Source organism: Lycorma delicatula, chromosome 2 (assembly GCF_047948215.1).
Source record: "Lycorma delicatula isolate Av1 chromosome 2, ASM4794821v1, whole genome shotgun sequence".
Classification (NCBI taxonomy): domain Eukaryota; kingdom Metazoa; phylum Arthropoda; class Insecta; order Hemiptera; family Fulgoridae; genus Lycorma; species Lycorma delicatula.
Window position 1 is genome coordinate 60,882,030 of NC_134456.1, and position 12,403 is coordinate 60,894,432.

Consider the following 12,403-nt stretch of genomic DNA (forward strand, 5'->3'; position numbering starts at 1 on the left):
TTTCACGAACCCTGATCTCCAGGCTTTCCGCACAGCCTTTTCATACAGAGAGAATATCCTCTGCGTGGTGTGTCCCCCCAGACTTCTCTGAGTAGGTCTGCATACGTAGCGCCCACTCTTTTCACTGCGGCCACAGATGAGGGAGGGGATCATTCAAAACCTTTATTCTTTTTACAATGTTGTTTTTAATCAACATAAAATTGTTATAAAATTATTAATTTTATATGCTCTTTTGCTGGTTAAAAGTTTGGAAGGGCAAAGGAATCTGTGTAGAAAGGATTGCATTCTTTCTACACAATGTCCACTACATAATAATTTTTTTTTTAACCCTGCTCATGATTTATACAACACTTATTTAAAAACATTGAATTTTTAATAAACCATGTACTGCATGTTATATTATATTAGACTTCTGAGTTATTTATATTCTGTTATCATATCTTCACAAAAACCACAAAAAAGTAATATAAAAGTTTGCAGTTAGATTGGCTATGATGGTTATTGCTCTAAAATTTAAAACACTCTGGTTATAGATTTCACAAATTAAACTGGCCAAAGATAGGCATTTAAAGTCAAACGTTTAAAATTAATAATTTTTGATTTATCAAAACCCTCTGAAGTCTGAAACATTTTTAAGGCAATTGTCCCACATAAAACTAAACTGGCTAGATTTTTATGTATTTTTTTATAGAACTTGGCAATTACTTTCAAAGATACTTGCCCTTAAACTCAATTGCACATACTGTTTAATCAACTGGTATTTAAACTAGTACTGGTATATCAGTATATGAGTATACTGGTATTTAAACTATAGAGTACAGTTATTCTTTTATTTGTGATTTCCAAGCATTAGTATTTTAAAATTATTGAGTTTGGTAAAGTTGATGGATGGAAACCCCAGTCATCTCTGGTCACAGTATTTGGCTGGATTAATAGTCTGTGATCATTACACTTGTGATTGATTTCTTCGATACGTTGTTCATATCATATCATTTAAGAATTACACAATTTTTATCAGTTTATAAGCTGCTAGTTATAATTTATATTTTAACTGATATCTTAAGTGTACTTTAACTACAAATTAATTTTTTTTTTTTTTTTTTACTTTGTTATAATGTTGAAGTAGATAAACACCTGCATTCTGTTGTAATACACCTTTTTATTATATTTAACCTTTTCCGGTCCACTGTTGGCTGTCAGCCGAATCTGCTATTTTCTCATATGGATCTATTACATAAGATTTAGAAAAGCCATAATAAAGCATTTAGTGGAAGACCTAAGAAATAAAACTGGTAACAGCGAGGCAGACCTTCATGTTTTGACAAACAATGAAGATTAGATGGCAAACGTCATTTCATCCAAAAAACTGATAAAAAAATCTTCAGAATGTTGTGTTGTATACAGCAGCAGGGCAGTGAAGGGGGAAGAAGAGAAACTAATTTTTTTTGTACATGTAAAAGAAAACCAGGTTTTCATCAGGGTGAGTGCTTCAAAAATACCACACCGTAAAAAAATATTAAAACTTTTAGTGGTTTTTATAACTAAAAACAATGTACATTTTGTTAAGTTAGCTTTGGGATATAACAAAAACATCAACAGAATACTGGAAACAAAATAAAGGTACGAATATGCAAGTTGTACTTATATTCCAAAAATTAATTAATAGTTGTGGAAAACGCATGTGCATCCTAAATAAGATTGGAAAGGGTTAATATCCATCCTTTTTATGTAGCATACATTCCTTACATTAATCCTGGTAAGTAATTAATCTAAATCTGTTAATTAAGTGATTGTGTATTTGAATTTTTTAAGACTCCAGAATGGGTTAATAGTGATACTTGTCAGCTCTGTGGTCGGCCATTTTTTTGGAATGTGCGAGCAATGATGGATCAAAGGCAGTTGGGATTACGTCAGCATCATTGTAGAGCATGCGGCAGGGCTGTGTGTGATAGGTGCAGTAATAGACGAGAAACTATACCATACATGGGTTTTGAATTTCCTGTCAGAGTTTGTGATCCATGTTATTTGCAGCTACAAGATATAGAGTATGTACATATTATATAATTGATCCTCTTATAAACATTATATAACATAATTCGTTAACATTGAAGCTAGTTCCAAGAAAAGATACAATGTTTGATTTTAGTACTATTTTTACTTGTTGATAGATCATTAGTGTTGCCTATTTTTTTTTGTGAATGGTTATGGGTTTGAATTCTCACAAGTTTAACTTTTTCTTAGTTTATAAAAATTTCATACAGCATTCTACATATAAGATAATAAATGTAATGAATGATACGTGTATTTTTAATTGCCTACATATTTTAATTATTTTCTTTTTCTTTTATTTAGATTTGTTATAGTGCTTTTTATTAGTTTGTTTTTATTATTTTGCAGCTAATCTAATAAACTAATCTGTTACTTATTGTTAATCATTTCTCCAGAAAAACTGAAAAAGAAGAAGATGTAATCAAGTTGTTAATAAAGTATTGAGAAAAGCCCAAAGAATTAAAAGTATTTTTTTAACATTTAATTAACTCATGAAGATTTGAAAAAGTAGTAACTATAGTGGCAAAAATAACAATATTGAGAATTTATAACAGAATGTTTTAAACAAATAATAGATTTTGTGTTTAGATAAATAGCATCTGCTGTCAGAATAAAATATTTAAAAAAAAACTTTTTGATAATATTTTTTATTGTTATTCATATGATTTAGATATGAAAGTTACTAATGAAGTTTCAAGGATATAAACTAACATACTGTCCAGGTGCATTAGACTCCTCTTGTATAGTCTTTTATTGATTCTAACTCTGATTTAGCTCTTGGTTCTGTAATAAATAGGATAAGACTTGATTTTTGAGAATTAAATTAAAACTAATAGTTATTATTATGCATTAGTATGTAAATTAGTGAATTCTTACAATCAATTGGTAAAATGATAATTTTATGTCATTGAAAATAACTTCACTTTCATTGACTTTAAATGGTCTATTTCATTATAATGTATGTACTTCTATTGGGTACCTCTACCAAATTAAAATAATTACAAGAATTAATTTTTGCAAACTTAGATAAATTTAAAAAAGTTATATTGAATTTTCAGTTAAAAATTATTAAAAAGAAATTATTTTAACATTTTAATACTGAGATATTTTAGGGATTAGTAAGCAAAAGATCTTTAAATACTGCGTGTTTTATGGTCTAAAAAGGAAGCACTTGCTTAATAGAAGGTCAGTAGTTTAAGGCCTGACTGAACTAGCTACATTTCAGCAGATCTGCTCCTTGATATTGCTTTTTCTGTCGTTGAGTTATAATTTATAATTCAACCTGATATTTGGTTGAGCTGAACTTAATATCTAAAAACTTAAGGAGTACACTAAATATCTGAATACTAGCGGAATATCGTAAGATTTGTTGAAAAAATTAAATCAGAGTAGATTTTTAGATAAGGTATTTAAATAGGAAAAAATTGTTTAATGAACACTGAAAATAAAATTTTTAAAAGACAGATTTTACATTTTTTAATAAATATTAAAAAATCTTAATTTTATGATTATTATGGAAGGAATCTAATTGATGTCATACAATACAGATCAAAGAAAGGATGATAAAATTTTATGAAAAATTATGGATAGGAAGTGAGTAAAATAGCTGACATTCTAAAGTGTTTTATATATATTAAATTAATGCTGTAGATCCGCCAGCACATATGTTGGCACACGGGCTGAAAGCCTATGTACTAGCATTTTGCATGCATTGGCACTGTTGCAAGCAAACTAAAAACATTGTCATTTTCTATATGTCTTTTGTGGTAGTATGGTAATTTATAAAAAAACAGGTTTCATAAACTTGCTGTAGCATATGTAATTGCTGAGTTTTATTCTGGATTATATATATTGATGTTTTGATCTAGGCCTACTTCTTGTTGTATAGCAACTAATAAAAATAGAATCATACATGATTAATGTGTTACTTATGAATTGTTGTAAATACAACATGCTATTCTAAGAATTTCATATACTTATTTTTAATCTACTCTAATCATTGCGCTGTGAAGAATCATGTCACACATTGCTTGTAATTATGCTCTAGTAGTGGTTATTATAGAAAATTTATTGCGGTACATTTTATTTAACGAAGTGAATAGCTGTTGCTGATCTATTTTTACTATTTGTTGTGTTGTTTTCATTTAAGGCTTTGTCAAAAATTCAGTCATGTAAATTTTTAATATTTCAATAGTTATTTTCTTTTAAAATGCCCAAGTTATGAGGAAAAGGTATAGTAGTTCATAATCAGGTGAGGGAAACTGTATTCAATATTTACAATTTCTTTTTAAAAAACAATGCCGGAACTGGAGTAGTGAGAAAAACTGAAGTGCTGAATACATTTGTTCAAGTAACAAAAGTATCAAAACGTATGGTCCAAAGAATTGTAGCAGAAGGGAAATAAAGTGAAACTCAGAAGCCATCTGTTTTCGTTTCCCCGAGAAAACTTGTAAATCGCTTCAGTGCTGTGTGTAATTTAGATTCATTTGACACGGATGCTTTGAGGAGTTTAATAAATAAATTTTATGTAACTGAAAAATATGTTCTTACTGTGAGGAGAATCATGCAAAAAGCCTGCGAAAGTGAAATTAATTTCAAAGGGGGTGAAAACTCTTTAAGAAGAATATTACGTAAAATGGGATTTAGATGGAATAAAAACAGAAGACAACCTGAAAATACTGATTGAACAGTATGACATTAAAATGCAGAGAATGAAATATCTACAACAAATTTCCCTGTTTTGCGAAGAAGGAAGAGCGATTGTATACACAGATTAAACCTTCATTCATCTACAGTAGTCGTTCAACATCAAAACCATGGGTAAACACAATAAACCTTTATGAGAGACTGAAAACACCAGTATCCAAGAGTTCACTATTAATAATAGTTCATATCAGCTGTAATAGAGAATTCATTAACAGTGAATACTTTACTTATGTGTAAGGGAAATGAGAAAGGAGATTACCACAAATCGATGGATTCTGAAAAGTACACAAAATGGTTATGGGAGAAGTATATTCCCCCAACTTGCCACCTCAGTCGGTCATTGTTCAAGAAAACGCATTGTATCGCAACTTTCTGCGACAAAAGCAGATAAATTCTAACTTTTAAAAAATGGTATGATAAAATGGTTAGCCGAACAACAAATTAACTGTTCTCCTGCTATGATGAATACTGAATTATACGATATAAAATTACACAAAGAAAATAAAAAGAAATTTCTAATAGCTGATATTTTCAAAAATTATAGTCACACAGTTCAACAGGCCAACTCATCACCCTGACAAATGGCATTGAAATTATGTGGAGTCAAGTGAAAAGGCAAGTAGCTAAATGAAATACAACTTTTAACAAGACAGACATTCTAAAGTTAGCTGATGAGGAATTTCATAAATTATCTGAAGCTGAGTGGAGTAATGTCTGCGAGCATGTTGTCAACACTGAAAGAAATACATTGAAGTTGAACATTTATATGATGTGCACATCGACAGTTTTGTGATAAATGTGAATTCAGAATCGAACACGAGCTCTTTATAATCTACCGACGACAGCAACTTAAAAATTTGCAAGCTACAGCAATAAATTGAGTAACTATCTATATTAAACTGACAATTTTCAGTCAGCTTAGTACCATGCCAAATGTTTGCTGAATGCTATTAGTTTTTTGTGCCAACTTACATGCAGATTGTTATAAAAGAATTGTTAGATTCCATTAGAATAAAAATATCAATCTTTACTTCATTTTTAGTTTATTTGTTTATTATTTTTAGTGCTAAATCTACTTTATTACATACTAACCAACACCAACTTTAATTGCTGATAATTGTTTACTGCATAATCTTACCAGTGTGATGAAATCTTAAAAAGCTATCTCTATCAGCCAAACATTGTGTTTTATGGACTATAATTTTGTGTTTATGTTCACTTGTTTAATGATTAACATGACAACATTCTGTTATCCAATTACATTTACTTCTTGTATTTTTTTTTATTGATGGGATGAGAAATGAATTTGTGCTACGTGTGGAATATGTCAGGCTTGAGTGGAGTTCAATTGTGTTATTATTTTATTATTATTATTATTATTACTGTTAGTATATTTTATGATTTAAGACTAATCTTACTGTAGTTGAAATCCTACTTACTCTTTAACAATCCCTTTTTATTCACAATCCCATATAAGTAGCATTGCATCAAAGTTTTTCTTTAGAACACTATTTTGCTATAATTATTTCTACTTAGATTGACAATTTTCACTTCCCTGATGGATAGGTATTCTTAATGGAACCCACTGGGTTGGTCTACTGGTGAATGTGTCTTTCCAAATCAGCTGATTTGGAAGTTGAGAGTTCCAGCGTTCAAGTCCTAGTAAAGGCAGTTACATTTATACGGATCTGAATACTAGATCATGGATACTGGTATTCTTTGGTGGTTGGGTTTCAGTTAACCACACATCTCAGGTATGGTTGAACTGAGACTGTACAAGACTACGCTTCATTTACGCTCATACATATCATCCTCTGAAGTAATATCTGAATTCCCTGAGGCTAAACAGGAAACGAAAGAAAGGTATTCGTAATGGTGGTTAGGGTAGGTATAAAGGCCATCTGTAGATTATTAAAAAAATTGTTTTTTAAAAATTATTATTTTAATTGTTTATGTTAAATCTTTTTTTTACTATACAGTGAATTATTATTTGTATTCTAGTATTAAGGTTATTTTTAAATAATAATTAGTATTACTTAATTATACTAATTAAATATTTTCTCTAAAACATTTGCCATTATAATTTAAAAGTTTGTAATGCCTGTCATGGTTTGATAAATAAAAAGTTTCTTTTTGTTATTTTAGTCGACCATCTCTTGCCACATTCCATGATGCTAAACACTGTATTGTTAGTATGGATCTTGATGAATTTAGAAAACGCCTGATGACTGTTGGCCAAGACAGGGTAATCAAAGTCTGGGATGTATCTGCCCTTTTGTAGTACTTGTAAGTATAATTGCTCAACTGAACTATTTTATATTATGCACAATGCTTAATTGTCATGTTTAATGTACATTTAGGTTTTTAATAGTTTTATTAATTACAGAACCTTATTACATGTTATAATTTATGTATTATGTAAAATTTATTTTATTGTGTAAAAATGCCTTTTTATTGAGTTAAAGATATTTTAAAGATTTGTGAAAATGGTCCACCTAGACAGTTAGATTTCTATCAGAAATTCTAACAATTACTTTGTAATTATTTGTTCATGTTGTATTTGAGAAAGATAAAACACAAAATTTTCTTACTTATACAGTAATTCATTTGAGCAGATGTGAAGTTAAAATTTTTGAGACCTCAAAGAAACTTAGATAAAATGTTTTTCTTATGGAAAATGTTTTCTCTTCAAAATATTGATTAGACCATTTTAGCATGTAAAACATGTTTTAATCTTTTTAACATATTTTGATTTTTACTCATATTTTTTGCATTACTTTTAAGTAAGTGTGTATTATTCAGTTTAAATATTACTCTTCTATGAAGTGTAAGTATAATGTATTGCCTTTTCCTACAAAAAAGGCTGCATTAATGTGTTACTTTACACTGTCTGTCCCAGTTTTTCTTATGACTTTGACATATGTACACTTTCCTAGATGTAAGAAGTACCAGTCAGAGTGATGTGATTCTGTGAGAGGAGTGATCTTTACTAGATTTCAAAAGTGTTTAGTTTTTTAATAGTTTTGAAATCATTAGTACATTTATCCCAGTAATTCTTCACTCTTCTTCCACTTGTACTGATTGTTCGTATCCATAAATTGAGTTTAAAATTCTTCACAATTAGTTCTATAGACTTTCAACCATGGCAAATTTTTTTAAAAGCAGCTTTCGGGCTTTTGCCCCCGAAAAGACAAATCCTGACCATAAAGGTCTGATTTTAAGCAAATATCTGTAGATTGTAGTTTAATAGCTTATTTGATTTATTTTATTATTATTTGTTAATCTATAAAATTGCATTCATTATTTTAACATGCACAAATCTTAATTATAAATTTATTTTATTTTTTTTTTTAGGTTACAAGATGAATAAATAAATAAATGAATGGATGACATTTATGTATGAATGAAAGAAGGCTGAATGTTCTCTGCAGTACTGAATTAGAGAACTAACTTGTAACATGTATATTTTACATTAACACTGTAAGATTGATGATAGCTCTTCCACATATGATCTTACGAGATATCATTTATCTTCTGTTGTAATCAAATTATATGTTTATGTTATACGTAAAATTAAAATATAATAATTATGAGAAAAGAGAAGTATTTACTCTATTAATTAAAGATTAATTTTAATTACTAAAAATGTAATGGGATAAATGTATTAAGAAAATTATTTGGATATCTAAAAGTATATTGTTAAAAATATTGCAAATACCATATTAAGTAGTAAAAATTGTTTGTTTCATGTTTACATTTATTTAATGTTAAATTCCATTAGGTTGTTAACAATTTATTATTTATTTAGAGTTTATTGTTAAAAGTTTAATAATATAAATTAGCAAATATATTATTAATTTACGTATAATTGGTTACAATATCTGACTCACTAATTGTTATATAATGATTTGTTATTATTATCTTTACTATTTCTATAACCAGTTCTTTATCATCGTTGAATTGTTCTAGAAATATTTTAATTTTTCTTATTTTTTAATTGATTTTTATCCAGTGTAATACATACATATTTGCCAACATTTTTGCCATTTTTATTAAATATTCTGATAAAATTATCTAATATGAAATCTTCTGACATTCTATCTTTCTTCCTCTGCTTAAATTTTTCAGTCAGAATATTTGCTACAGTTAAGTATTTTATGATGAATACAAAAATAATTTTATGGATAAAATTTCTATATTGTTTCTTCTTGATTTTTTGTTATGCTATTGTTCATTACCCATTATGTGTATGCTATATTACATTGTACTGTATTACCCGTTATAGACAAATAAATAATATTATAAAAAAATTCTATTTTTTTGGTTAAAGAGGATGCATTATTGTGTACATTTATATCTTACAAACTAAATACGAAAAATATGATATTGTTTTATAATGCAGGGTTTAAAATGTGTTCTGTATACATACATATATTTTTCTGAGGTCTTCATTCGAATGTTTAATGTATTCAACAATTTTTGTTGGTTCTTGTCCATGGTTTTAAATTTTCATCCATTTATTTAAGTAGAAGTAGTCATAACAATGACCAGTACACAGTAAATAAACACGTATAAAGCCCAGACATGAAGTGCTGAGCTTGTGACTGGCCAACAAATGGTAGCTAGTGTAACTGTACACCAGTTATATAATATTATCAATTACTCCTGAAATGCAATTATGTGATGAAATTTAGTGTAGCATCCCATATTTTCATGTTATATTTCCTTTAATCAGTTAGGTTTTTAGTCTTAATCTAGGTTATTAATCTTAACCTAGGTGTTAGACATTAGTCTAGCTTATTACACAATATTAATTTTGTACTGTATGATTTTCTTACCTGGTTCAGGCAAAATATTATTAACATGTGCTTCTCAAGGGGCCATAATTGGTCATTACCTCAGAAATATTTACTGATTACACCTTTGCAGTGCTTCCTTGGCTTTGTATAACAGCTGATGTTTTCATTAGATTGACCCGGACTGAGATTGTTGTTTATGTATTACTAACAGAATGTACATTTCATACAATCAGTTATTAAATAATATAGTTTACAACAAATCGAAAGCTGTTAAATGTTTTTTTTTTTTTATTTACAGCAGTTTCAATTTATTGTTATTTTTTAGCTTAAAATTTTTAACTGCATTTTCCTCTATTAAGAGAGAAAATTTCTCATATTTTAATATTGAAAAGTTGGCAAATATGTATTAATTACCTTATTTGGAAATGAATATTTTATTGTTTGGATATTGGAAATTTTATATAGCCTGTAAAAGTGAATGTTAATTTTTTTGCTATAGTTTTATGTGTAATTGTTATTTTTGAATTTTTCATTTTTTATATATATTTTTATGTACAACTAAAACCTGATAGTTGAACTTCAATTCAAAACAGTTATTCTGGTAACCAAAAGTTACCTTTTAATTCCCAGTTTTTATTTTTCATTACAATATCAAACTTTCAGTTTCATTGTTTTCTCTGTTAGACTGTTTAAAAAAAATTTATGCTTTATTTTCATTTTAACACTCTTAGTGCCATTTCATTCTAACAATAACTATTTTTGTTGAAAATTATGACATTTGATCATATAATTAGTTATAGTAAATGATTTTTTGTGTTTTCTGTTGTATCAGTGGAATTAAAAATGTGTCAAAGATTTAGTACACATAACTCGTGTAGAGGCTTATAAGCCAATCACAAATCTGTGTAGGCTGTGTATACCATATGATAACAGACAAAAATGCATTATTGGTCATGTAAAACACCTTGATATAAAAATCAAAACAAGTTTATTACACAGCATTTGATAACTAATTATTTATCAGTTATAAACCTACATAAACTACATTTTGAGTATCTACAAAAACATTAAAAACTATAAATGAATAAAAATAAGAAATAAAACGTGTTTAGAAAATTAGAGTTAATCAAGCTATATTAAAGTTACATTTAAAAGTTTGTTTTGAATGTTTTTTCTAGTTGAATGTGGTTTTTTTTTAAGAAGTCATAGTACGTGTAATTTTCTGGGCAACCACTACACTTTTGTAGAACTCTTGGGTATTTTTTGACAGCATGGTTCTTACCAAACATGAAAGTCACAGTGTGATAATATGATATACATCTTCCTCTGCTATCCTTATGGATGACAATATGCAAAGGAGGAACAAAATTATCTTCTTGTCTTCCAATGTTTTCAACATCGGAAGGGACCCAAATATTAACTGCTGCACAAAAATTTCTCTTAAATTCATTAGTGCGGAGTTTTTTCCCAGAATACAAATTGTACTTCATGGACATTAATGGTAGCAGTTACATAAGCATTTCTGTGACAACCTTTCGATACCACTTCAAACCTTACCTTGTTGGGGAACTGTAAGATCCTTTTAGATTAGAGAGGTCTATGAACCACTTTGCTGTTTTATAATCTAGAAATATACTTGGTTTTAACAAATAGGCTTTGTATGCCTACAACTAAAACAAAGATACAAATGTTTTTATGCATAATTAACACTAAAATCACGCAGAATTATACACATTAAACAAAAAGTACATTTATTATTACACTATCATTCAAACGAAAAATAACTTCATAATCAACATAACATAAGACCACAATAAACCAACCACATTCATAGGCAAGTTAGGATAACCTCAAAAAAAGGTTAGTTTTCACTCACATTCTGAAAGCTACAGTACTGCAGTCTACAGGCCAAGAAAATAATAGCATTCATCGGGTTCATCAGCTATTATAAACCTAGTCAGTTTCATTGAAAATTTGTGCCAGAATTGAACACAGCATGTTCAATTGAAGCTTGAAACAAAGTTATAAACGTGTACAATAACGGTACACTTGGCCTCATTGGAATATTGTTTGTGATCAGATTTGGTACGCATAGCACTAAGAGTGTTAAAATTAACTTTGCCTCAACTCAGGTATGTCATTTTTATAGAAAATAAATAGTATGTTTTCAGGAAATGCATTATTTGCTCTCCAATTACACATTATAATTAATGCCAAAACACTGATTATGTAATTAAATTGAATGTAAAATACTCACAAAGAGGTTTTCACCATTTAATATTATTAAATTTAAATTCTTTATAGAAATTTTATATGACCAACTTGGACTAATTTGGAAGTCCAGACTATCAGTTTTATATTACATATATATTTGAATAAACAATCTATTCAGTTAAAAATTCAGTTTTTAAAAATGAATTCTTTAAAACATGAGTACCTTAATTACTAATTAGCTGGTTTATTAAGACATTTAATAGTTTGTTCAATTAATTTGATACTAAAGATATGTTTCATTAATTAGTTAATATATGTATATTTAATTTATTCATTATTTCCATTGGTGTTGATTGTGTAACATGTGTGCAAATGTGTGACTTAAATGTATGTATGCATATATGTGTGCATTGAAATAGTATTACTACATTTTATTACAGAAAAATAGCTTTGACTGTCTATTTGATATATTTCTGAAAATGTAAAATCTTGTTCATATTGTATATTATAACAAAGTAATTGTGTACATTTCTTAAATTTATATCACTACTAAAGAAAAGTTATATATTTATTTTTATATTGTAAAAATAATTTAGTGAATGAATATAAATAAACAGATTGATGATGAATTTTAA

At 28.0% G+C, this 12,403-nt stretch overlaps 1 protein-coding gene across 1 annotated transcript in view; it reads left to right on the forward strand.

The window, feature by feature from the left end:
* The window catches only part of Wdfy2 (WD repeat and FYVE domain containing 2), a 55,492-nt gene extending 43,089 nt beyond the window's left edge, over window positions 1-12,403 (forward strand). Inside the window, exons 6-8 of the mRNA XM_075355396.1 lie at window positions 1,813-2,045; window positions 6,901-7,041; window positions 8,110-12,403. Of these exons, the coding sequence (XP_075211511.1) occupies window positions 1,813-2,045; window positions 6,901-7,036 (369 nt within the window). The 3' untranslated portion in view covers window positions 7,037-7,041; window positions 8,110-12,403. The remainder of the gene's footprint in view (window positions 1-1,812; window positions 2,046-6,900; window positions 7,042-8,109) is intronic.